Source organism: Hemiscyllium ocellatum, chromosome 5 (genome assembly GCF_020745735.1).
Source record: "Hemiscyllium ocellatum isolate sHemOce1 chromosome 5, sHemOce1.pat.X.cur, whole genome shotgun sequence".
Lineage (NCBI taxonomy): Eukaryota > Metazoa > Chordata > Chondrichthyes > Orectolobiformes > Hemiscylliidae > Hemiscyllium > Hemiscyllium ocellatum.
The window spans coordinates 37,883,433-37,911,327 of NC_083405.1; the positions used below are offsets into that span (position 1 = coordinate 37,883,433).

General features: G+C 41.7%; 1 protein-coding gene and 1 long non-coding RNA gene across 3 annotated transcripts in view; one reads left to right on the forward strand and one right to left on the reverse strand.

Moving 5' to 3' along the window:
• The window catches only part of LOC132815664 (uncharacterized), a 472,009-nt gene that overhangs the window by 155,633 nt on the left and 288,481 nt on the right, over positions 1-27,895 (reverse strand). The window lies entirely within an intron of this gene.
• On the forward strand, positions 129-27,479 carry LOC132815662 (sterile alpha motif domain-containing protein 9-like). The gene is made up of 3 exons (XM_060824662.1): positions 129-272; positions 17,841-17,903; positions 22,489-27,479. Exon 3 carries the CDS (start codon positions 22,503-22,505, stop codon positions 27,423-27,425), a length of 4,923 nt encoding a protein of 1,640 aa, XP_060680645.1. The 5' UTR covers positions 129-272; positions 17,841-17,903; positions 22,489-22,502; the 3' UTR covers positions 27,426-27,479.

Genomic DNA, 27,895 nt, shown 5'->3' on the forward strand with positions numbered 1-27,895 from the left:
CCCGCAACCGTCTTCCAATGAACCGACGTGAGCTGGGAATGTGCGGAAGCTGCTGACCGCTTTCAGTTTCGAGGACTTCCGCAAGAGTGTACGCACTAGCAGTATCTCCTCACTTCACTGCCACCAAACCCGGTCTTTATTTCCCCCACCCCCAATCCTCCAGCGAGGCTTTACCAGTCGGTGGGAGAGACTGAGGATGCTGTGAGCTGGTAACCCAGCGGCACAGTGAGAACCTCAGGGAGAGCTGGCAGCCAGAGGAACATCTGCTATTGGTAAGTAATCCAGGGAACTGCAACTACCATCACCCTTATCTGCAACGGTGTGCACTTATTCATCTCCTTCATCATCATCACCCACCTTGTCAGCTCGGTGTTTCAAACAATACATTTCTTTTTGGCTTTAATTTTAGCTTACTTGATTTGCTTTTTGGGGCTGGCCAGAGGGAGTAATGTATAGCATGAGGATCTGTCAGCTCGGAGACTGAGTTTCGATTTGGTCTCCATTTAGTTTCCTGAAAGAATAGCCATCCCGAGGAAAGCACAGTCCTCAAGTATTCATTCCCCGTTTCAACTAAACCCAGGCGCTGAGCAATTCTGCTTTGTTTAAAATGTGGATGTCAAACGCCAAATGCCATTTCTTTTGAAAACCCACTGATTTGTTTGTCTTCAATTGCTATGGCAACCCAGGAACTGCAGGTTAAATGCACTCAAATGTTGACTGGCGGTGGCTTCCTACAGCAGTCGAGGATGTGGAAGAGGCTGACTCTGTGTATGTGTGTGTGTATTGGGTAGACAGTGAGACAGGGCAAGATTGTGAGGGAAGCTGCCGCCAAGGCGCAGTGGGGAAAGACCACTGGCTGAGATCTTCCTGCTGAAGTTAAAGGGAGGGGTCCGTTCAGTTATTGGACCCTCCTGGTTCCTCAAATGCACGTAAATGAAGTCTGTTAAAAGTAAGAGATGCCCTTGGTTTGTTAGGATAGAGCCAAACTCTTTTTTTTCTTTCCTTGATATGTTGGTGTACAGAATCGAACTGCATTTGTGACTATGTACATATGCAAAGATCTTTTTATGAATAATACATATATTTTTAAAAATAACAAGGCCAATGCTGCAGTTCAGTCTATGTACCAACTGTGGAACTGATGGAGGAACTTTGCCCCACGCTTCGAGAGTGGTGCCACCTCAAGCAGACAACCAATGTTCTCTCCCTAGTGAAAGTGCTTTTGAGTGACAAGAGGAATTATAACTATTTGATTATCATGTACAAGTTTATTTTGAAATATCTGGAGAAACTCAGCAGGTCTTGGCAGCATTGGTGGAGAGAGAAACAGTTAATGTTTTGAATCCAGTATTACTGTTCCTCAGAACTCTCAGACTCCAAACGTCAAGTGTGTTTTTCTCTCTCCTCAGCTGTTGCCAGACTTGCTGAGTTTCTCCAGCAGTGTCTGTGTTTGTTTCAGATTTCTGACATTTGCAATTGTTTGTCTTTATTTAAAATATTGTTGTAGCCATACATTGCCATGTGGTTAGTGCTGTTGTTGAATCAAAGGCTGGGATCAAGTACAGTGTTTTCCCCCAACTATTTTGTTTCTGTTCTATTCTTACCTGCACTTATCTTTGGGATCAAATCAGGTTTACGTTAAAAAAAACAACTAATACGTAACTTGAAATAGTTCACAAAAGATTTATAAGGATGTTGCCAGGGTTGGAGGGTTTGAGCTATAGGGAGAGGCTGAACAGGCTGGGGCTGTTTTCCCTGGAATGTCAGAGGCTGGGGGGTGATCTTATAGAGGTTTATTAAAATCATGAGGGGCATCGATAAGATAAATAGGCAAAGTCTTTTCCCTGGGGTGGGGGAGTCCAGAACTAGAGGGCATAGGTTTAGGATGAGAGGGGAAAGACATAAAAGAGACCTGAGGGGCAACCTTTTCACACAGAGGGTGCTACAGGTATGGAATGAGCTGCCAGAGGAAGTGGTGGAGGCTGGTACGGTTACGACATCTAAAAGACATCTGAATGGGTACATCGATAGGAAGAGTTCAAAGAGATATGGGCCAACAACTGGCAAATGAGATTAGATTAATTTAGGATATCTGGTCGGCATGGACAAGTTGGATGGAAGGGTCTGTTTCTGTGCTGGACATCTCTATGATTTTATAACACTGGAAATGAAGAGTTGCAATTTTACATTATCTGCTGGACAGTAATTCTATTATACACATGCATTTTCCCAAAAAATGGACATCAATGAAAGGAAAGTTGGGCAGGCGTATAATGAGTGACTGCTCTATCACTGCCAGGTTCAGAATTGGAAATCTGTCCCAAAGTACCTCCTCCATGAAGTACTAAAAGCATTAAAGGAGGCCATTGAGCATTCATTATTATGTCAGCTCTCCACAAGGGCACTTTAGTATTCTCCCAATGGCCCGCCAAATCTTCAGGTCCAAGTTACTTTTGAAAGCCACATTGAATTTGCTACAAGCAATGTATTCTAGTTATGCTAAACCCAGCATGGTTAAAATAATGAATTATTCATGTCGTCTTTTGTTCTTTTATCAGTCCCTTTAAATCGGAATCCTCTGTTTCTCAATTTTCAACACCTCCACTCATAAACACTGAATAAAATCTAGTCATTTCTGCCACCTTTAATGATTTGTTCATAGGTTCCGCTCCTTCTGCATCTGTTTTTTAGAATTGAATCCTTGTTCTTCCTTGTATTACATCATACCTCCAGGTATTAATTTCTCTCCACCACATCTCCACCCATTCAACCAGCTTGTTTACATCCTCTCGAGGTCTGTCACTGTCCTCCTGGGTTCACAGCACTTCCAAATTTTGTGGCATCTGCAGATGTGGAAATTGGGTCCTTAATCTAGATCAAGAAAAGCAGTGATCTAAGTTATGCTTCATTTACATTGGTAAGACCACATCTGGAGTATTGCATTCGTTTTTGCCCTCCTTATTTAAAGAAGGATGTAAATGCATTGGATATAGTTCAGAGAATATTTACCAGACTAATATCTGGAATGGAATGTTGTCTACTGGGGAAAGGATGGGGAAGGAAACTGCAGGGGATGGGCACAATAGAAGTGTGGAGCTTATTCAAGGAACAGCTACTGCGGGTCCTTGATAAGTATATGTCTGTCAGACAAGGAGGAAGTTGTCGAGTGCGGGAGCCGTGGTTTACTAAGGAAGTTGAACCTCTTGTCAAGAGGAAGAAGAGGGTTTTTGTTAAGATGAGATGTGATGACTCAGTTAGGGTGCTTCAGAGTTACAAGGTAGCTAGGAACTACCTAAAGAGAGAGCTAAGATGAGCGAGGAGGGGACATGAGAAGTTGTTGGTGGATAGGATCAAGGAAAACCCTAAAGCTTTCAATAGGTATATAAGGGATAAAAGAATGACTACAGTAAGATTAGGATCAATCAAGGATAGTAGTGGGATGTTGTACGTGGAGTCAGAGAAGATAGGGGAAGCACTAAATGAATATTTTTCATCCGTATTCACACTAGAAAATGATAATTTTGTCGAGGAGCATACTGAGATACAGGCTATTAGACTAGATGGGATTGAGGTTCACAAGGAGGAGGTGTTAGAAACTCTGGAAAATGTGAAAATAGTTAAATCCCCTGGGCCAGGATTTATCCTGGGATTCTCTGGGAAGCCAGGGTGGAGAGTGCCGAGCCTTTGGCTTTGACCTTTATATCGTCAATGTCTATAGGAATAGTGCCAGAAGACTGGAGGATAGCAAATGTTGTTCCCTTGATCAAGAAGGGATAGAGAGACAACCCTGGTAATTATAGACCAGTGAGCCTTACTTTAGTTGTGGGTAAAGAGTTGGAAAAGGTTATATGAGATAGGATTTATAATCATCTCGATAGGAATAAGTTGATTAGGGATAGTCAGCACGGTTTTGTGAAGGGTAGGTTGTGCCTCACAAACCTTATTGAGTTCTTTGAAAGGTGACCAGACAGGTGGATGAGGGTAAAGCTGTTGATGTGGTGTATATGGATTTCAGTAAGGCATGTGATAAGGTTCTGCATGGTAGGCTACTGCACAAAATACAGAGCCATAGGATTGAGGGTGATTTAGCGGTTTGGATCAGAAATTGGCGACCTGAAAGAAGACAGAGGACGGTAGTTGATGGGAAATGTTCATCCCGAAGTTCAGTCGCTAGTGGGGTACCGCAAGGGTCTGTTTTGATGCCACTGCTGTTTATCATTTTTATAAAGGACCTGGATGAGGGTGTAGAAGGATGGGTTAGTAAATATGCGGATGACACTAAGGTCCGCACAGTTGTGGATAGTGACGAAAGATGTTGTCGGTTACAGAGGAACATCGATAAGCCACAGGGCTGGGCTGAGAGGTGGCAAATGGAAATTAATGTAGAAAAGTGTGAGGTAATTCACTTTGGAAGGAGCAACAGGAATGCAGAGTACTGGATGAAGGGCAAGATTCTTGGTAGTGTAAATGAGCAGAGAGATCTCAGTGTCTATGTATATCTCAGGATGACAGGGCTGTTAAGAAGGCATATGGTGTGTTAGGTTTTATTAGTAGAGGGAATGAGTTTTGGAGCCATGAGATCATGCGAGGCAGCTGTACAAAACTCTGGTGCGGCCACACTTGGAGTGTTGTGTGCAGTGCTGGTAACTGCATTATAGGAAGGATGTGAAAGCTTTAGAAAGGATTCTGAGGAGATTTACTAGGATATTGCCTGGTATGGAGGGAAGATCTTATGAGGAAAGGTTGAGGCACTTGTGGTTGTTTTCGTTAGAGAGAAGAAGGTTGAGAGGTGACTTAATTGAGACATATAAAATAATCAAAGGGTTAGATCAGGTGGACAGTGAAGGCCTTTTTCCTAGGATGGTGATGGCTAGCATGAGGAGGCATAGCTATAAATTGAGGGGTGATAGATTTAGGACAGACGTCAGAGGTAGTTTCTTTACTCAGAGAGTAGTGGAATGTGGAGCACACTGCTTACAGCAGTTGTAAACTCGCCAACTTTATGGGCAATGAAATGGTCATTGGATAGGCATGGATGAGAATGGAATGGTGTAGGTCAGATGGGCTTCAGATTGGTTTCACAGGGCAGTGCAACATTGAGGGCCAAAGGGCCTGTACTGTGCTGTAATGTTTTATGTTCTATGAAAGGTTGGGCTTGTATCTGCTGAAGTTGAGAAGAGTATGAGAGGATTTAATTGAAATGTTTGAGATCCTGAAGGGAATTGACATAATGTAGTTGTTGTGGAAAGTGTGACAATACTATGGCTTTAAGAGGTGTATTTTGTCCTTTTTTTTGAAGAGAAGTTTTAAGATGGAGGCACTGAGATGTCTATTTGAATTCAATAAAGTAAAGAGCTTGTGAAACCTTGGGCTTTTATTTTAAACAATAGAACAATAGAAACAGAATGAATGGGTTGGGTCAAGCCCCCCTCCCATAGAGCCAGGATGTTTAGTTTTAGTTTTGCAATACCAATTGCTGGGATATTGAAGCAGAGTTTGGAAGGTGCAGTACACCCCTTCCCTACTACTCTTTCTCCCTTTCTTCTCTCTCTTTCTATCTTTCTTTTGCTGGGGTCGTCCTTTCTTTTACATTTCCCTTTACTTTTAATCATCATTTAAACTGTTTCATTGTATTTTCATGTTCAAGCTGCTTCATTTTCAAATTAAATTTTTGCCATTTCCAAAGATTCCGATTACATTCCTGGCAACCGTAAATTCTGTGCAATTGCCAGAATTACCTTCCCTTTCCTCACGGACACAGGTATCGCCACCTTCAGTGTTTTTTGCCAATTCCAACACCTTTGCAATTGTCACAACTAATCTTAGAGGAATTTATTTGGGAGAGGTCACAGCACAGAAACAGATAAGTGAATGTTTTTAGGTGTGGCCTACAGAAAGTCTGTATAGTGAGTAGAGTCAGTTTGTTCTGGATTATATGTTTTATTGAGAAATGTCTCTTGATTAAACTTTAAAATATAAGTCATAAGTATTCAGTTAGCCTGGAGCAGTGTTGTGTAGAAGAATAAGACGGTGCTATTGTCTGGATCTGTAGATTGGAAGAAGCAAAAATGGCCTTTAGTAGAATGATATGCTCTTCTTGTCAGATGTGGCAGTTTAGGGAGAGTTTACGTGTTACTGAGGATTATATCTGCAATAAATGTGGTTGGTTGTGAATCCTATCAGATCGAATGGATCGGTTGGAGAGACAGTTAGAGGCAATGAGGAATTTACAAGAGCAGCAGTATGTGATGGATGGCAGTTATAGGAAGGGAAAAAAGTTTCAGAAACAGTCACAAAGATGGGTTAATTCCAGGAAAGGTAAGCGAGGTAGGCAGGTAGTGTTGGGGCTTTTTGTGGCTGTCCCCATTTCAAGCAGGTATGCTGTTTTGGAAAATGTAGGGGGTGATGGATTCTCAGGGGAATGTAGCACAAACAGCCAAGTTTCTGGTATTGAGACTGGCTCTAATGCAATGAGGGCTATGTTGGGTTCCAAAAGATCAATTGTGTTAGGGGACTCTCTAGTCTGAGGCACTGACAGACGTTTCTGTGGCCAGCAGGAAAAAAGCAGAATGGTTGGTTGCCTCCCTGGTGCCAGGATCAAGGATGTCTCAGAGAGGGTGCAGAATGTTCTCAAAGTGGAGAGAGACCAGCAGGAGGTCATTGTCCATATTGGAACTAATGACATAGGAAAGCAAAAGGATGAGATTCTGAAGGGAGAATATAGAGAATTAGGCAGGAATTTAAAAAGGAGCTCCTCGAGAGTAGTAATATCTGGATTTCCCCCAATGCTACAAGCTAGTGATGATAGAACAGAATAGGATGATAGAATAGGATGATAGAACAGATGAATGCATGGCCGAGGAGCTGGTGTGTGGGAGAAGGATTCACATTTTTGGATCATTGGAATCTCTTCTGGGTAGAAGTGACCCGTACAAAAAGGACGGATTGCACCTGAATTGGAAGGGGATTAATATACTGGCAGGGAGACTTGCTAGAGCTGCTCAGGAGGATTTAAACGAGTAAGGAAGTGGGGTGGGACCCAGGTAGATCAATCTGAGACTGGTACAGTTGAGAACAGAAGTGAGTCAAACAGTCAGGGCAGGCAGGGACAATGCAGAGAACAAGGTAGGACTGATAAATTAAACTGCATTTATTTCAATGCAAGGGGCCTAACAGGGAAGGCAGATGAACTCAGAGTATGGTTAGGAACATGGGACTGGGATATCGTAGCAATTACAGAAACATGGCTCAGGGATAGACAGGACCGGCAGTTTAATGTTCCAGGATGCAAATGCTACAGGAAGGATAGAAAGGGAGGCAAGAGAGATGGGGGTGGGGGTGGCATTTTTGATTAGGGATAGCATTGCAGCTGTGCTGAGGGAGGATATTCCCAGAACTACATCCAGGGAAGTGATTTGAGTTGAACTGAAAATAAGGAAGGGATGATCACCTTATTGGGATTGTATTATAGATCCCCTAATAGTCAGAGGGAAATTGAGAAACAAATTTGTAAGGAGGTTTTGGTTATCTGTAAGAATAATAGGGTGGTTATGGTAGGGGATTTTAACTTTCCAAACATCGACTGGGACTGCCATAGTGTTAAGGGTTTAGATGGAGAGGAGTTTGTTAAATGTGTACAAGAAATTTTTCTGATTCAGTATGTGGATGTATCTACTAAAGAAGATGCAAAACCTGACTTCCTCTTGTGAAATAAGGCAGGGCAGGTGACTGAGGTGTCAGTGGGGGAGCACTTTGGGGCCAGTGACCATAATTCTAATAGTTTTCAAATAGTGATGGAAAAGGATGGACCAGATCTAAAAGTTGAAGTTCTAAATTGGAGGAAGGCTAACTTTGACAGTATTAAGCAAGGCCGTTCAAAAGCTGACTGGGGGCAGATGTTCACAGGTAAAGGTACAGCTGGAAAATGGGAAGCCATCAGAAATGAGATAATGAGAATCCAGAGAAAGTATATTCCTGTCAGGGTGAAAGGGAAAGCTGGTAGGTATAGGGAATGCTGAATCACTAAAGAAATTGAGAGTTTGGTTAAGAAAAAGAAGGAAGCATATGTCAGGTATAGACAGGAGAGATCAAATGAATCCTTAGAAGAATATAAAAGCAGTCGGAGTATACCTAAGAGGGAAATCAAGAGGGCAAAAAGGGGACATGAAATAGCTTTGGCAAATAGAGTTAATGAGAATCCAAAAGGTCTTTACAAATACATTAAGGACAAAAAGGTAACTAGGGACAGGATAGGGCCCCTCGAAGATCAACAAGACGGCCTTTGAGTGGAACTGCAGGAGATGGGGGAGATACTAAATTAGTAGTTTGCATCAGTATTTACTGTGGAAAAGGATATAAAAGATGTTAAAATGTAGGGAAATAGATGTTGATATCTTGAAAAATGTCCATATTACTGAGGAGGAAATGCTGGATGTCTTGAAATGCATAAAGGTGGATACATCCCCAGGACATGATCAGGTGTACCCTAGAACTCTGTGGGAAGCAAGAGAAGTGATTGCTGGGCTTCTTGCTGAGATATTTGTATCATTGATAGTCACAGGTAAGGTACTGGACAACTGGAGGTTGGCTAACGTGGTGCCACTGTTTAAGAAATATGGGAAGGACAAGACAGGGAACTATAGACCAGTGAGCCTGATGTCGGTAGTAGGCAAGTTGTTGGAGGAAATCCTGAAGGACAGGATTTGCACGTGTTTGGAAAAGGCAAGGACTGATTAGGGATAGTCAACATTGCTTTGTGTGTGGGGAAATCATGTCTCACAAACCTGATTGAGTTTTTTGAAGAAGTAACAAAGAGGATTGATGAGGGCAGAGCAGTGGACGTGATCTACATGGACTTCAGTAAGGCATTTGACAAGGTTATCCACGGGAGACTGATTAGCAAGGTTAAATCTCATGGAATACAGGGAGAACTAGCCATTTGGATACAGAACTTGCTCAAAGGTAGAACACAGAGAGTGGTACTGGAGGATTGTTTTTCAGACTGGAGACCTGTGACCATTGGAGTGCCACAAGGATCGGTGCTGGGTCCAAAACTTTTCATCATTATATAAATGATTTGGATGCAAGCATAAAAGGTAAAGTTAGTAAGTTTGCAGATGACACCAAAATTGGAGGTGCAGTGGACAGCGAAGAAGGTTACCTCAGATTACAACAGGATCATGATCAGATGGGCCAATGGGCTGAGAAGTGGCGGATGGAGTTTAATTCAGATAAATGCGAGCTGCTGCATTTTGGGAAAGCGAATCTTAGCAGAATTTATACATTAAGGGTGAGGTCCTAGGGTGTGTTGCTGAACAAAGAGACCTTGGAGTATAGGTTCATAGCTCCTTGAATGAGGAGCCACGTAGATAGGGCAGTGAAGAAGGCGTTTGGTATGCTTTCCTTTATTGGTCAGAGTATTGAGTACAGGAGTCGGGATGTCATGTTGCGGCTGTACAGGACACTGGTTAGGCGACTGTTGGAATATTGTGTGCAATTCTGGTCTCCTTCCAATCGGAAGCATGTTGTGAAACTTGAAAGGGTTCAGAAAAGACTTACAAGGATATTGCCAGGGTTGGAGGATTTGAGCTATAGGGAGAGGCTGAACAGGCTGGGGCTGTTTTCCCTGGAGCATCGGAGGCTGAGGGGTGATCTTACAGAGGTTTATAAAATCATGTGGGGCATGAATAAGATAAATAAGCAAAGTCTTTTCCCTGGGGTGGAGGAGTCCTGAACTAGAGGGCATAGGTTTAGGGCGAGAGGGGAAAGATATAAAAGAGACCTGAGGGGCAACCCTTTCACACAGAGGGTGGTATGTGTATGGAATGAGCTGCCAGAGGATGTAGTGGAGGCTGGTACAATTGCAGCATTCAAAAGTCATCTGGATGGGTATATGAATAGGGAGGGTTTGGGGTGATATGGGCTGGGTGCTGGCAGGTGGGACTAGATTGGGTTGGTGTATCTAGTCAGCATGGATGAGTTGGACCGATGGTCTGTTTCCATGCTGTACATCTCTATGTCTCTAAGGTAGCCCAGACTCTAACTTTGCTAGTTGTTTTTAATAGGTGTAAGGTGGATGTTCCAGGAGAGATGCAGCTGGCCCAACCACTCAGTTTCAAACAAAATCAAATTTATTTACAGGCTATTGAATGAAACACAAACAAAAGAGAATTGAATTTAGAGTAACTTAACCTATCTGAAAACCTAATCAACTCTATTGCAACTTAATGTCACTGTTCCAAGTACTTTCAACATCCCCATAAACACCCCCTTTGCAAAACTAGGTAAAATGAAACACAGGTTCTTACAGGTGAGATGTCAGAGAAAGAGAAGATCAGCATCAAAATGCTTCTCAGGGTTAAGATTAGAGTGGTGCTGGAAAAGCACAGCAGGTGAGGCAGCATCTGAGGAGCAGGAAAATCGATGTTTCAGGCAGGAGCCCGTCCTGATGAAGGGCTTTTGCCTGAGACGTTGATTTTTCTGCTCCTCGCATGCTGCCTGACCTGCTGGGCTTTTCCAGCACCACTCTAATCTTGACTCTGATCACCAATATCTGCAGTCCTCACTTTTGCCTGCTTCTCTGGGTTCCCAGCTGCAAACAAAACAAATTTCTAAAACCACAACCTGAATTGGGGGAACTGCCCTCTCCCCTTTCATTGTACAAGAGTTTAAAAAAAACTTAAAAGCTTTTTCCAGTAGATATTTCCAGACATATTGGAACCTCTGCCTTTAGGACCCTGCTTGAAAAAAAAGGACAGAATATCCTTGTTAAAGGAGCAGCATTGTCACATCTCTGTCTTAAACCCTCTCCTCAAAAACAGCCAGGACACAATATCCCTGTTAAAGACATAATATTATCACAAAATGATATTTCCCGTTGTGGAGGAACATGGAATGAGGCTCATTGATTAAAAGTAGTGTGTTTTCCATTTAAAATGGACAGATCGTGAATTTTTCTTTTCGGGCATGTGACGGGGGCGTGAATCTTTGGAACTCACTTCCTAAAAAGGTGGTGGAAACAGAGCATTTGAAAACGTTCCAGGCCAAGATTCTTGGGAAACAAAGGGATGAAAGGACAACGGGGTGAGGCACAATGCTTATGTCACATTAAAGATGCTGAGGACAGGGTTCTTCACATTTGAGAATATGAAGTGTTGGGAAAAGACATGGAAGAGTAAAAGGGAGATGGCAGTCATGATTTAAGGAAGATATTTTTGATAATTGGATCCCAAACTGTATGAAACTAGATGCAAATCCTTTTCTGGATTGTTTGTTTACTTACAGAATGCAAATTTAAATATTGCAACCCCCTTGCCAATTGTGTTCCAGCACAATTAAACACTCAGTGTACATTTAAAGAATGTCTTTCACTTGTTGTATCTTACAATATAATTACTGTACCAGCAACAATTTTATAGTTCAAAAGATATGATGTGTTTCAGGGGAAAAAGACATAATTTATTTGAATAAGGCAAAGTACTGTGGATCTGGAGATCTGAAACAAAAAAACTTAGAAATTGCTGGAGAAACTCAGCAGATCTGGCAGCATCTGCGGAGAGAGAAGCAGAGTTAATGTTCGGAGTCAAAGAGTCGGGCCTGCTAAGTGTCTCCAGATATTTCTGTTTTTGTTACAAAACCTAATTAGTCAGAGTTGCAATTCAGATCTGGGGATGGATAACCCAACAGGATAGATAAACTTCAGAATAAGGGTAGAAAAGTGGAGGGGCAAAACTGCAAAGCAACTACAGAAGATTATAGACCAGTGATATTGGGGTCTTTAATTACCCAGATATCAATTGAAATGATTGTACAGTAAAGGAAAATGAGAGGGAGTTATTTCTGAAATATATTCAGGAGAATTTCTTTGATAAATACATTCTCGGTCCAACAAGAAATGCGGCATTATGGGTTTGGGAATGAGGTGGACCAAGTGGACTAATCGTCTGTAGGAGAACACTAGGGCAAAGGCAATCATTATATCAAGAGGTTTAGATTAGTAACAGAGAAAAGCAAAGAACATTCTGAAGTAGAACTTCTAATTTGGTAAATTTAATTGGATAAGAGCTGACTTAAAACAGGATAAATGTAATTTATGTTTGACAGGAATAAGTGTAATTGAATGATGGGGGATCTTAAATCAAGAAATGCTTCAGGTACAGGTTAGATACATTCTAACAGGTGGAGATGCCAAAGACAATGCTCCTTGGATAAAGAGGGAGATAAAGAATGTGACTGAGTGAAAATAAAAGTCTGATTAAGGCACAACAATGACTTCTTTAAACAGCACAGACCAAGTACAGTAAGTTGGGAGGCAATAATATGGGCAGAGTGATAAAATGAGGAAGTTAAAATAGAAAGTAACTCAAAATCTTAGCAGGACTTAGACATTTAATGGTAAGGTCCCAGGGAGTGTTGCTGGACAAAGGGACCTTGGAGTACAGGTTCATAGTGCCTTGAAAGTGGAGTCGCAGGTAGATAGGATAGTGAAGAAGGCGTTCGGTATGCTTTCCTTTATTGGTCAGAGTATTGAGTACAGGAGTTGGGACGTAATGTTGCAGCTGTACAGGACATTGTTGGAATATTGCGCGCAATTCTGGTCACCTTCCTATCAGAAAGATGTTGTGAAACTTGAAAGGGTTCAGAAAAGATTTACAAAGATGTTGCCAGGGTTGGAGGATTTGAGCTATAGGGAGAGGCTGAACAGGCTGGGACTGTTTTCTTTGGAGTGTTGGAGGCTGAGGGGTGACCTTATAGAGGTTTACAAAATTATGAGGGGCGTGGGTAGGACATATAGACAAAGTCTTTTCCCTGGGGTGGGACAGTCCAGAACTAGAGTGCATGGGTTTAGGATGAGAGGGGAAAGATATAAAAGGGACCTAAGGGTCAACCTTTTCATGCAGAGGGTAGTATGTGTATGGAATGAGCTGCCAGAGGAAGTGGTGGAGGCTGGTACGATTACAATATTTAAAAGGCATTTGGATGGGTATATGAATAGGAAGGGTTTGGAGGAATATGGACCAGGTGCTGGCAGGTGGGACTAGATTGGGTTGGGATATCTGGTCGGCATGGACGAGTTGGACCGAAGGATCTGTTTCCGTGCTGTTCATCTCTATGACACTATGTTCTTCCTGTCTTTCCCTCTAATAGGAAAGTGCCTAAACTGTACCTGAAACATTTCGTTCTTCAATAGTAACAAAGTAGCAAAAGCTGTGACAAAGATTATCGATAGGTTTATGGGTGCTGGATTAGACCAGAATACACTTTGAAAGAGGGCAAGGAAGGATAGAATTAAATGGAAGGTCTATGCTAGGGTGGAAGGCAGGAGAAGTTAAATGTCTGTCAGAAAGATTCTGCAAGGTACTAAAGGATGATAATGGAACATGTAACAGATGATTCCTGACTGCTTCCCCACTTAAACTGGACGAGGAACACTGTGAATTACCCCAATGAGCTACTGCGTTCAGAGCTTGAAAGTAAAAATGCTGGGAGGGCTCATGTGTGGGCAAACATGTAAAATATAACGAGCAAAGTCAAGGTCGTGAAGCAGTGCAACATCTTGGATAAAGACATGAACAGTAAACCCTCCGGTACCTGGCTGGTGTGGGGTATAAGGGCTGATGGTGAATTGAATCTGCAAGTTGCATGGGGAGTACCACGGGCAGCAGGTATAACTCAATTTGTTGCTGCCATAAGATGTGTTTTAAAGGTAGCAGAGTCCCCATTATCCAGGTTCCAAGCATCCGGAATTCTCCTTTCTTATCCTGGATGCCAGTTGAATGAGAATTCTGGATACTTGGGATACTGATAACGGGGATTTTACTGCAGTTAGGAAGAAGAAATGGTCATAGTGCATCAGTAAAGACAAATCAAGAAAAATAATTAAAAATTTAAAAAGTGAATTTTGTCAGAATCCATGAAATGTTCCCAACATGATAGACAAATTAGTGGCATAAATGGAGATAAATAGACTGGATCTAATCAACGTTGCAAGAGACATGGTTGCTTTCAACCTCACCAGTCTCAACATTCCACAGACTATCTTTCCTTAGTTCTGCCACCTCCTGTGCAATGTCAACACCACTTTTCATCATTTAGATAAATAATTTGGTTGTGAACATAGGAGGTACAGTTAGTAAGTTTGCAGATGACACCAAAATTGGAGGTGTAGTGGACAGCAAAGAAGGCTCTCTCATATTACAATGGGATCTTGATCAGATGGGCCAATAGGCTGAGGAGTGGCAGATGGAGTTTAATTTAGATAAATGCATTTTGGAAAAACAAATCAGAACAGGACTTATGCACTTAATGGTAAGGTCTTGGGGAATGTTGCTAAACAAAAGTACAGGTTCATAATTCCTTGAAAGTGGAGTGCAGATAGATAGGTTAGTGAGGAAGGTGTTTGGTATGTTTTCCTTTATTTGTCAGAGCACTGAGTACAGGAGTTGGGAAGTCATGATGCAGGACATTGGTTAGGCCACTTTTGGAATATTGCCTGCAATTCTGGTTTCCTTCCTGTTAGAAGGATGTTATGAAATCTGAAACGGTTCAAAAAAGATTTACAAGAATGATGCCAGGTTTGAGTGACAGGGAGAGGCTGAATAGGCTGGGGCTGTTTTCCCTGGAGCATCGAAGGCTGAGGGGTGACCTTCTAGAGGTTTATAAGATCATGAGGGGCATGGATAGGGTCTTTTCCCTGGGGTGGGTGAATGCAGAACTAGAGGGCACAGGTTTAGGTTCAGAAAGGAAAAATATAAAAGAGACCTAAGGGAAAACCCTTTTACGCAGAGGGTGGTGCATGTATAGAATGAGCTGCCAGAGGAAATGGTGGAAGCTAGTACAATTACAGCATTTGAAAGACATCTGGATGGATATATGAATCGGAAGGGTTAGAGGGATATGGGCCGGGTGTTGGCAGGTGGGACTAGATTACTTTAGAATGTCTGGACAGCATGGACGAGTTGGACTGAGGGGTCTGTTTCTGTGCTGTACATCTCTATGACTCTACGACAATCCCTGTCAGCATCCCGAAGGGGCTGTTCCCTCCAGGATGTCCAGTCCATTTCACCACCAGCTCAGTACTCCTCCCATTCCTACAGCACAGGTCCGTACATGCACAGGAGTTCCAAGACTCACCCTTTCATCCCACTTTCCTCACCATTCAAGGCCCCAAATACTTCCTGGTGATTAGCTTATATTTCTTTCAGTGTATGACTCTGTATTTGCTCCTCAAAATGCAGGTACTTCTATATTGAAGAGACCAAAGCAGTTTGTGTGGTCACTTTGCGAAGCATCTGTATTCAGCCAACTAGAGTGACCACATGTCCATTGAATCCCTCATCCCTTTCCCACCCTGACCTGTCTCTCCATGGCCTTCTATACTGCCCTAATGTAGCTCAATGTAAGCTTGAGGAACAGCAGCTTTTCATTAAGCATTCTGAAGCCTTCCACTCGCTGGTGTAATGATTTCAGATCGTAGGCTTTACCCTGTTCTGGTTTTCCTTTGGTTCTGTCTTCAATGGTGACTTTGGTAATAACTATGTTTCCCATTTACATTTCCCAAAGATGCATCTTTTTTAACAGCAGGGTGGAACTTGATTTACAAAACGCCCAACTTATGAATTCTTGTTCTAATGAATGTGATCTCATACAGAGGTATAATTTTAAATAGCCAGCATAAAAACGATTTCCATTTTCATGAACATTTCCTTTATATTATCCTGCATTGTATTGTGGCTTGTGTACAAATTGATATCCAAACAGACTCCAGAACAGAACCTGTTCATATCCCAGGAACTGCCTGTATTGTATAGCACCTTCAACATAATGAGTCATTCCAGAGGTTTCACAGGAGTATGAAAGAAAAAAGTATGACTGTAAGCCCCATATATAGTTATTAAGCAAGAAGATCAAAAGCTCAGGTGAAGGCTCATGCCCAAAACGTCAACTCTCCTGCTCTTCGTATGCTGCCTAACTTGCTGTGTTTTTCCAGCGCCACATTTTTCAACTCTGTGGTCCTGACTTTCTCCTAGTTGCTGAAAATTGTACTGCGAAGCCTCTTCCAAGGATGCCTACCTTGAAGTAGTTCTCCTCCTCCCTCCACAAGAATCTCAGTGAGTCTCTCTCCCACTGCCCTCCCCCAGGTCATCTCCTCTGCCCTGAAGCTCTTCAACCACGTCCTACTGCAGCCATATCTCCTTCCTCAGCACCTACCTATGTAATTGACTAATCCCCCATGGACTCCAGACTACCTTCAGACCATCGCAATTTGGACCTGACTATTTTTTGCACAACCCATTCACTTTTCTGAGCTGTTTGACCTATCCAAAATATTGGTGCCACTTTCTTGACCTTTCTATTTAGCCTTGGACAATATTTCTTCTTCAGGTATATATCCAATTCCCTTTTGGAAATTACAACTAAACCTTCTTCCACCACCCTTTTGGGTAGGATGTGTTCCAAACGATTCTCCTCATCTTCAGTCTATGTGCCAACTACCTTACACTTGTGCCCACTGGCTACCCATCCCCCAGGAAGTATTATTATTCTTGCACATTCTGGTATATGTTTTGCTATAAATTATTTGCTTACCTTTTGTATCATTTGTGATACTATCTATTCATGTTTAGAAAATATATACTGTAGTTTATAGTCTACACCATGGTTCAATCAAACAGTTTTTGAAATTCAGATGTTGACAAAAAATGCTGACTATGTATGCAAATGAGCTGAGAAATGAACATTTCTATCTCATCCCTGAGTATCTTGCAGCCCTTGGTTTTCCACACTGTTCCATTGAGCAGAAGATACAAAAGCCTGAAAACACAAAAGATCAGATTCAGAAACAGCTTCTTCCCTGCAGTTATCAGACTTATGAATGGATCTCTGATATCTTAGAGTTGATCTTTCTCTGCATCTTCTTTGTAGTGTAACACTATATTCTGCATTCTGTTCTGTTACCCTGCTGTCCTTATGTTAGGTATGATTTGTCTGGAAAGTACCCAAAACAATACTTTTCACTGTATCTTGGTACGTGTGTCAACAATACATTAAATCAAATCAAATCACAACGTACTTTTATATTTTTTAAGTCGTAATCAGATTATAGTGAATGAGGTTGAGCATGTAGAGAAGATGCTGATGGTGAAAGAGTAAGTAAAGAGTCCAACAAAGGACCATGGAATCCACCTGAATTATATAATCTTTTGTTTGGGTGATTGTGAACCTGGAGAAAGTGAGGACTGCAGATGCTGGAGATCAGAGTCGAGAGTGTGGTGCTGGAACAGCACAGCAGGTCAGGCAGCATCCGAGAAGCAGGAGAATCGACATTTTGAGCAGAAGCCCTTCCTGATGAGAGGCTTATGTTGGAAACGTTGATTCTCCTGCTCCTCGGATGCTGTCTGACCTGATTGTGAACCTGTCTGGTGGAAGGTAGATGTTGCTTTTGAACCAATAAGAAAGCAAATATCAAGCTGTGCACAACTGGGATTTTTTTTCCAGTTGCTCACAAATCTCAGAGGTTTCACTTAAACCTTGGAGAGTTATTTTGGAAGCGTGTTGTCACATTATGAGTCAGTAAGTTTGTAAAGCATCATGTAATAAGGTATCCAGGTTTGCAGGCAGTTGAACCAGAGATATTTCTCATGGGTATTTCTTATCCCATTATGGAAATAGGCATTAATCAGAAAGGAGAATGGTGGGAATCTAAAATAAAAAAAAAACTCTGGGTGTACTCAGCAGGTACAGTAGTATTTATAAGAGGTTATTTCAGGGACTGTGACCCCATTTTTTGGCTGCATTTCCTGCATTATCAGTGGATAATTATGTTATGTTTTTCCATCAAGATTGGAGGCGAGGACCCTAAGATCAAGATTCATGAGTGAGCTCCCATTTTTCTGGTGGACACAGTAAGTACCTGCATAAAGTTGCCCTGTTTTAAGACATTTCACTTTAATGTCGCAGATAAAATAGGGCCAGTGTGTACACTTAACTTCAGGATTTCTGTCCTGGTGTCTCTTGTGTCAGGCTGACAGAGACAGGGTGAGCTAGAGAGAAAAAGGAGGGGGAGACTGGGAGGGGTGAGAGTGAGGGAGGGAGTTTTAGGGAGAGGGTGTAAGGGGGAAAGGTTGTCGGGGAGGTAGGTTGTGAGGGTGGAGGGTACGAGGGGGAGATAGTGGGAGGTGTTGTGAGTGGGAGGGGTTGTGAGTGGGAGAGGATGTGAGGGGGAGAGGGAGAAGGTGTCAGAGGGTGCTGGTGAGAGGGGAAGAGGGTGAGTGGGAGAGTGTGAGGGGAGGGGGTGTGAGGGGAAGGGGTGAGGGTGTGAGTGGAGGGGGTGTGAGGGCAACAATGTGTGAGTGGGTGAGATTGTGAGGGGGAGAGGGACAGGGTGTCAGAGGGAGCGGGTGTGAGGGGAAGAAGGTGTGAGGGGAAGATGGTGTGACGGAAGGGAGAGAGGATGTGAGGGGAGAGGATGAGGGTGTGAGTGCAGGGGTTGTGAGAGGGAGAGGGTGTGAATAGGAGAGGGTGTAAGGGGAGAGGGTGTGAGGGAAGGGAGAGAGGGCATGAGAGGAGAGGGTGAGTGTGTGAGTGGGAGAGGGTGTAAGTAGGAGGGGGAGGGAGTGTGATGGGGAGGGGTGTGAGGGGGAGGGGGAGGGGGTGAGAATGGACACAAAAGAGCAGAAAAATTGTGTCAACACATTGTAACTGGAGTCATTGCAGATACTGACCAGTCAAGGGCTGGATGAGAATTTAATTGTCTTAACAGGAAGTTCTGCCTTATCAAGATTTAATATCTGTGAAACCTGATCATTGAATGGGCTAAATTTAATAAAGAGGCAGAGACCGGGGGAGTCCACTGATTTCCTTATCAACTACCATGACTAGTTAGCAGTAAATTGTGCAGTTGGAATGTAGAAGATGAATTAGTGTGGGACCACATGGTTGCTGGGGCAGTAGATGAAGTAATATCTAATACAAGTAAAGAAGGATTTACTCGTTGTGAAAGGAGCAGTTTGTGAGGCTGGGCGAGATCCAGAATCAGAATCAGGTCAAATTTTGCAAAGAAAGTCTGGGCACAATGGAAGAAGTCAGTCTGGACAATTTGTAGACCCAAATCAGAAAGCATTCTGAAGCAAAGTGTGCCAGCAATCATTTTCGATTGTTACTGCTTCAGCGAGCAGCTCTTTGACCTAGAATCTGCACCTGAAGTAATCCAGAGGACAACGCCTAACTATATGGATAATAATCTCATGCATGATTTTGCAAAGGAGAAGCATGATTGTAGAGTTAGGGAGGCTCTGAAAACATGGCAGAATATAGGCCTAACACTAAATGATGAGTGTTAATTAGTAAATTACCATCGTGCAAACCACAGAATTAATGACTAATCCTCAGAAAACAAAGGAAATTGAAGAATTTAAGTATGACAAAGATTCCTAGAGATAGTAAATATGATGGGGAATTCATAAGAAAAAAACTCTCAGTAGTTAATGAGCTGTTGAGAAAGGGCTATTGAGACAGGGCCATCAGTGAGGTGCTGGAATGTCAATCAGAAATTTGTTTGACAGAATTAACTACTGTGGTATTAGGGGTTAAGTTGCCATATTCCTACTTAACCATTGGGCTAGCTCTCATTAGAGAGCAATGGCTGGTGTGTTTTAACTTAATGGTCACTCCACCACACTTGACAAAGAACAACAATAATACAGCACAGAAACAGATTCTTTGGCCCTCCAAGCCTGTGCCACGCAATTGCTCGAGGCTGGAATCGAGCCTGGGTCCCTGGCACTGTGAAGCATCAGTGCTAACCACTGAGCCACTGTGCCACCCTTACAATCTTCACAATAAAGAACAAAACAACGTTCCAGAAGCAGCATTAAATCAGAATGTGCAAGGGAGAGAAGAACTCAGGAAAGTCACAGACTACATAATAGTACCTCATATGAGGTATGGGCTGCAAATGTGTTGCTGGTCAAAGCACAGCAGGTTAGGCAGCATCTCAGGAATAGAGAATTCGACGTTTCGAGCATAAGCCCTCATCAGGGCTTATGCTCGAAACGTCGAATTCTCTATTCCTGAGATGCTGCCTAACCTGCTGTGCTTTGACCAGCAACACATTTGCAGCTGTGATCTCCAGCATCTGCAGACCTCATTTTTTACTTGAGGTATGGGCTGATCTAGGATTGGGGTCACTATTTGAAATTCCTACCTTATTCACCTGTTTCTGTCACCTTCAGTGATCTGTGGACCTGCACACCCAGATCGCCCTGTATATCAATACTCCTAAGGATTCTGCCATTTGCTGTATAATTTCCAAAATGCATCACCTCACATTTGTCCAGATCAAACTCCATCTGCCATTTTCCTGCCCATGTCTCCAACTGATCTATATCCTGCTGTATCCTCTGACAATCCTCCTCACTATCCGCAACTCCACCAATCTTTTTATCATCCACAAACTTACAAATTCACCCCGCTACATTTTCCTCAAATCATTTATGTAGATCATGTAGCAGAGGTCCCAGCACTGATCCCTGTGGAATACCACTAGCCACAGTCTCCATTCTGAAAAGCATCCTTCCACGGCTTCCATGACTCAGCCAGTTCTGTATCCATCTTGCCAGCTTACCCCTGATACCATGTGACTTCACCTTTTGACAGGAAAGGTTCATGTAACCTCAAGTGGTGCGGGAATTGAACCCATGCTGTTGGAATCACTCTGCATCACAAACTAGCTAACTGACCCCCCTCTGTAGTATTATGACATTACAAATTGCAACACTATACCTGTGGATAGAAACCATTCAAGCCCCTCAATTTTGCTCTGCCATTCAAGAATATAATGGTTGATCATATTGTAACCTCAAATCCACTTGCCTATCTATCATTGATAACCTTTAACCCTTTGCTTAATAAGAACTATCTATTTATACCCTTAGAAATCTTTTGGATTCTGCTTCCACCATCTTTTCAGGAAGAGAGTTCCAAAGAACTATGACCACCTGGGAGAGAAAGAAATTTGCCGATCATTGTTACAAATGGGCAACTTTTGAATTTCAAATAGTGGTTAGCACTGATGCCTCACAGTGCCAGGGACCCAGGCTCGATTCCAGCCTTGGGCAATTGTGTGGAATTTACAAATTCTCCTATGCTAGCATGGGTTTCCTCCTATAGTCCAAAGATGTACAGGTTAGATAGATTGGCCATGCTACATTGCCCATAATGTCCAGGGATGTGCATGTTAGATTAATTAGCCATGGGAAACGCAGGGTTACGGGGTAGGGATAGTTCTTTGTGGGATGCTCTTAGGAGGATTGGTGTAAACTTGAAGTGACTTCATCTAACAAAGGGGCAGTGCTCTGAAAGCTTGTGATTTCAAATAAACTTGTTGGACTATAATCTCGTGTCATGTGACTTCTGACTTTGTATGAATCAAGTGAGTATAGGAGTGTGTGGGAGAGAGGACGAGTGAGATGTATGTAGTTAGAGCTTATTTCTTTTATATTTATAAATATATCCTGTTTCATTTACAAATAGGAATGCAATAATATTCAGGATTATAAGTTGCAGGGTAAAATATTAAATATATGTTGACAAGTTCATTCCCACATAACCTAACATAACCTTGAATATTTTGGGACAATCTGATTCCTTTGACATTGTTTCATTTAAAGATACATTTCTCTGAAATGCAATTAATCAGGGAATTGCTGTACTTCTAATGGGAGAGAGGGTCAATAAACTTTTCATGTGATGGAATCCTTCGTGTAACTTCAGCCACAGGCAGACATGGTTTAGTTGGAGCATTACCATCAAGTCAGCAGATGCGGCTCCAAAATCCCATTCCAGGTAGTTAGGTTGAGTGGCGATACAACTCCACTTCGACTAATAGCCGGTTCTATCCTGTGAGTTGTGATTGACCCCAGTTGCAAATCAGTCATAATGGTCCAATTCCAGTTGTGCCACTCTATAGCATCACATGGCTGTATTGGCTCTTGTTTTAATGACAGCATTACAATCATTGTTCTCTTCATTTCTTATATTTACTTGCAAATGACATCCTACATTCTTTTCTGTCATTCCCATGACATTGAAATTAAAATTCATTGCACCACCTCTTGTCCATCTGACCTGAAGCTAAAAGCATTGACCTCCTCTGAACACCTTTCCTTCTACAATCCATACTTTGCATTGTTGAGCTAGAAGTGCCTTGGCAATAGTTTTCCTGTGTTTTCTCCACATCTTCTGCTGCAACTTCCACAAAAAAAAGGTAGGAATCAAGGAAAAACATAAAAGAACCGATTAGAAATGTCTTGTTTGCCAAAAGAGAAGGTACTTACAGGGTCTACTTGCATGTCTCACTTTGCTCCATTTTTCAACTTAGATTTTGTCCTGACCTCGCAATATTAGTGTGACAGCTAAATAATAACATGATAAAATAAGACACAGCCTTTGGTGCAATAAATAATCCAACAATTTTTATTTCTATTAAAGGTGAAGATTGGAACATGAGTGGACTCTGTGATTTACCAGACAACTTAGCAAAATGGACAAAAAAGCATGTGAAGGACTGGGTGATTAGTCTGAACCTTGATCAGGAATATGCTGACATACTATACAATGAAGATGTCAGTGGAGTGGTGTTGAAAGAACTTACTAAAGAGGACTTACGTGATTTGGGCATAAAGGGTGGACCAGCGACATTGATAATACGGAAGCGAGATGAATTCATCAAGGGCTCAAAGTCGGAAGCAAAGCTTGCAGCCTGCACTAATGATGAACAAATCTGTTCAGAACGATCCTCATCTTCAGGAGCAAATAGTTCAGGTTGTAAGGCAGTTACCAATAATGAATCAGAATCTCAGAGCACTAAAACAGATTCTACTGAACTCGCAAAGAATTTTTCACAAGCAAAACACAACATTAAGAAGAGACAAGACAAAACTGAACCCGATCACTGTACCATTAATTGTCCAGCAGACACAGAAATGCACGTTAACTTGGCCACTTCAACAAAACCCGAGGAAGATGAGATAAAAAGGCAGGAGTGTTCACAGCAGCCGTCTGCAAAAATACAACCTGTTACAAAGTCAAAACTAAGATGTGAACCATATCCATTCGATGAACGCCATGTAGGCACACGATACATAGAAAATTCTACTCTGTGTCCTGAAACTGGACCCTCCAATCTAATTGACCCAGTACATGAGTTTAAGCTATTTAATTTAACAGGAGATGCGACAGAGGATGATATGAGGAAGAAATTTAGCAATGAAGTTTTTAGATTCTCAGCTGCATGCATGAATAGCAGAACGAATGGGACCATCCACTTTGGGGTAGGAGATACAGGTTCTGGATATGAACATGGTGAGATTATAGGTGTGTCTGTGGACAATCCAGCTAAATATATTGACCATATTTCTAACAATTTTGCTCAGTATTTTGAGAAAGAAAAGATTGAGCACGCAAAGTTATGCATTAGACCACCTCGATTTGTGGAGGTGTTGAACTCAAATCAAACACTGTCAGAAAAATTTGTAATTGAAGTCGATATTGTGCCAAGCATCAGGATTTGTGAGTCCATACTGTATCATATTTACATGATGAATAAGGTCAATGGGAAATGGATGAAAAGTAAAGAAAAACATCTCTTCATACGTGATGGAGGTAGCTCCAGGGATATTCTGAGAAATAAGAATCTCACAGAAAGGGAGGCAGAATACAGACAATTCCACACGGAGACGTTAAAAACCTTAGACGATAAAAGGAAAAGTGCTGAAGGAAAACCACAAAGGCAGACAAAGAAACAGGAGGGATACAAGCTGATCAGGATGATTACGGGTGGCTCAGAAATGATGGACACATCCTATTACCAGTGGTACATATTAGTGACAAACAAATCCCAGCAAACTCAAACATACAATTTTGAGTTTCTGAAGGAAATGAATTTGTTTTGTGTGCTTGAATTTGATCCTGAGTCTCTAGCCAGTGGGGTGTGTAAGTCATATCGTGAAGATAGAGCTGCAAATCTCCATTTCCCTAGTCACTTCCAAGATATTGATACAGCAGTTACTGAAAAGATTGAACAACTGAACCTGTACAAGCAAACAAGCTGGATATTTTGTAATGGAAGGTCAGACCTTGATGATCAGAACTATAAGCCATTAATCCCCAAAATGTGGTATAAAGAACGAGCTGCAGATGTCAGGAAATTGGTTTCATTTCTGTGCCGAGTAGACATCATGCCAAAAGGGAAATTTCTGGTAGTTTTTCTGATCCTGTCTAAAGTAGATGATCCAAAAGATCCATTTCTTGAAACCTTCTGTTCATTTTTTCAGGAACTGAAAGGGACAGAAGACATATTGTGTATTTGTGAAAGTGACCAAACGTTCTTGCGATGGAAGGACCTCATGCTGTGCACATGTGAATCGTACGAACTTACAGAGAGATGTGTTTCTGCCTTGAGCCTTGATGAAGTCAATGCTACTGTTCTAAAATTGAAATCCGTTACGCGGTCGACAAAACGATTCTTACCCTCTGCAACTTCAGCCTCTGTTATCCTCCAGAAAAAAGAGGAAGAGCTCTTGACTGCACTCGAAATCTTGTGTGAAAATGAATGTGAGGGCACTGAAATAGAAAATGATCCAAATCGTTTTAAGGCGTTTCAAAAATCCAAAGAGGAGCAGTTTTACCGGGGTGGCAAAGCATCCTGGTGGAACTTCTACTTTGACACAAAAGTTCCTTTTATCAAACGAGACAGTTACGCTAACCTCAAAGAATTGATTAATGCAAAATCATCTTCTGCCATGTGTGTGAAGATTATCAATTTATTTCATCATCCAGGCTGTGGTGGGACAACTTTAGCCATGCATTTTTTATGGGAATCGAGGAAGAAATTCAGGTGTGCCGTGTTGAAAAACAGTAAAGAAGACTTTGTGGAAATTGGGAAGCAAGTCATTCATCTAGTCACTTATCAAGTAGCAGCTAACTCAGAATACTTACCAGTATTACTGCTGGTGGATGACTTTGAAGAATTAGAAAATGTGCATGTGTTACAGAACTCAATTCAGGCTATAGTTGCAGAGAAAGGCCTACGGTTTGAGTGGCCTCTGGTCATCATTCTAAACTGTATGAGATCCCAGGATCCAGTCAGAAGTTCAAAAAAGAGTGTTTTGGATAGTGTTGCTCTCAAACATGAGCTGTCCTTTAAAGAGCAACGATCGTTTAAACTAAAGCTTGAGGAAATTGAGGAACAACACTCAAAACCTGAAAACTTCTACTCCTTCATGATTATGAAGAGTAACTTTGACAAAAAGTACATCGAAAATGTGGTACACAACAGTTTGAAGGACTTGAATACTCAGAGCAAGCAAGGACAGCTGATTTCAATCTTGGCCTTGCTGAATTGGTACGTGAAAGATTCTTCAATGTCAGTTTCAAAATGTGAAGAATTTCTGGGATTAGGACAGGTCAAAACATCTTTCTGGGGACCAGAAAAGTTTGAGGATGCAATGGGCACTTACTGCAACCTTCTAATTCGCGTAGAAGTGGAAGAGTATGGAAGATATGAGGGAATTCGAATCATCCACCCCTTGATTGCACACCGTTGCTTGGATGAATTGAAGCAATATTACAAGCTTTCCAAGAGTGAGATTGTTTTGAAACTGCTCAGTCAAGACATATTTCTTCGACGTAGCATTGGAAAAGAAAAACTGCTACAAGACACTTGGAGCTTGTTGATTACCAGACAACGGAAAGAGCATGGTGATGAAGCTGATACTTTGTTCTCCCCTTTAATTGAAGCATTACAGAGTGAGGAAGGAAATAATCAGGTTGTGAATGTTTTGACAGAAGCATCAAGCAGGTTTGACCAGAATCCCTTCATTTCCCAGGTTCTGGCAAGGCATTTCTATCTGATAGCAAAGGACTATGATTCAGCACTTCACTGGGCGACTAAAGCTAAGGAGCGGGCAAGAGATAATTCTTACGTTGCTGATACATTAGGCCAAGTATTCAAAAGCAAGTTAAAATACAGAATGGAGTGTGTTGAGATTGCAAAACAAACTGAGGTGACTCCTCAACAGTTGAGGGAGTTCCTGGATCTTGCACAATCTGCTTCAAATGCTTTCAGAGAATCTCAGCAACTGACAGGAAAAAAAGGAGAGAGCAGTCTTGAATGGGTAACACCAAGTTCTAAACGGAAATATGATGTGTACAACACTTCTGGTTATTTAGGAGAGATTGAAGTTGCTTTGTGTGTTATGGATATCCTTAGGATGATACCATTCTTCAGTGGAAATAACGACATTGGTGAAATGAAATTAAGGGATTTACTTTCAGGTAACTTGAATCTTGAGCACATTGAAAAGATAAACGAGAAAGATGAGGAGTTATGTTCAGTGGTCGGAGAATACAACCGATACGTGATTAATCTCCAGATCACTATGAAAACAGCCTTTGACTTTTTTGAAGACTACTTCGTCCATTTCAAAACAAAAAATATTGAGAGAGAAATAGCGGAATTTAAAATTCGCAGAAAAGTTTCAGATTGTTTTTCAAAATACACCAAAATATTCTGTTCATCATACATTGAAATGAGGGATGCAAGGAAAAACAGGCCAAAGCTCAGCCTGCCACTTGAGTTGGAAGAATGCAAGAAGTTTTTGGAGTCCCAAAAAGCGGACCGTTTCGCTGGTCTGCTTGAGTTCCTTACAAACAATCATGAAATTGGATCAAGAGTGGAAGAAATCGTCAGCAAATATGAATTTCTCCTTCAGAAATCAGCACCTCCATTAACAAGATACAAACAAAATTTTATATTGGCTACCATTGTACTGAACTGTGTTAAACCAAAGTCCAAAAAAATCGAAACTTATAATAAACTTAGAGAACTTCTGAAGCAGGTTCTGCAAGATGTCGGGTTCGATTATGGACACGTTGACCCATATTTCTTGGTTTCCTTACTATTTTGGCCAACAAATTATAATGAAATTAATGAAGATTCCAGATTCCTTCTTAAGTATGATAATGCAATCAAACAGTCATTTAGAGGGCGTTATGGACGAATGAGTCGTTCCAAACATCCTGTTGCACATTTCTATCTTGGCAAGAAAGAGGGCTTGAACAGATTTGTTCACAAAGCAAAAATCGATCAGTTCTTCAGTAAGGTGCCACAACTGAATACTTTATGGCAATCTGGAGAAATCTGGAAAACAGACGAAGTCAAAAAGCTGCTTCTTCGTTTGAATGGTAGAACAGGGGAAGATAACAAAGTGTACGTTGAGTTTGGCAGCACTGAGAAAATCAAAATTCCTGTGCGTCCTGTATACCTGGGCAAACTGAGGAGTGGCCAAAGCATTGAAAAAGTATCCTTTTACTTGGGGTTCTCCATGGATGGACCAATAGCATATGACATAGAGAACACAAATTAACATTGATATACTCAATATATAACTTTGAGCATCAACCTTGTTACAATGTCTACAAGATGCATACCTTTTCATCTAGAATTTAAATATATGTTGTGTTGTATATTATCAGATTAACTGTATCCTTCGGGAGACAATTTTCCAAATAGATTCAGTTCCCACGGAGCCTGTATTTAACTTCCCCTCTGGGCGCCAGAGGAATGTATTGATTTAAGCAACATCCAGAGACGGGCTATCAGATTCCCCAGAAAAAAAAGCTGAGATACCAGTGATACACAATTTAGTATTCATAGAGTCAGTGGCCCAGACTTCAGTCCTAGCTTCGTGCCCACAGTTACTAGTGGTTCACACTGGTCCATCCAGTGTGATCAGGTTTTTCTAAATGAAACCTATTTTGGGCCTGTATAAACATTTGGACCTGGAAGCCCCAGCACGAGCTGATCTCTTAAATCGATGAAACAAAATCAGAAACT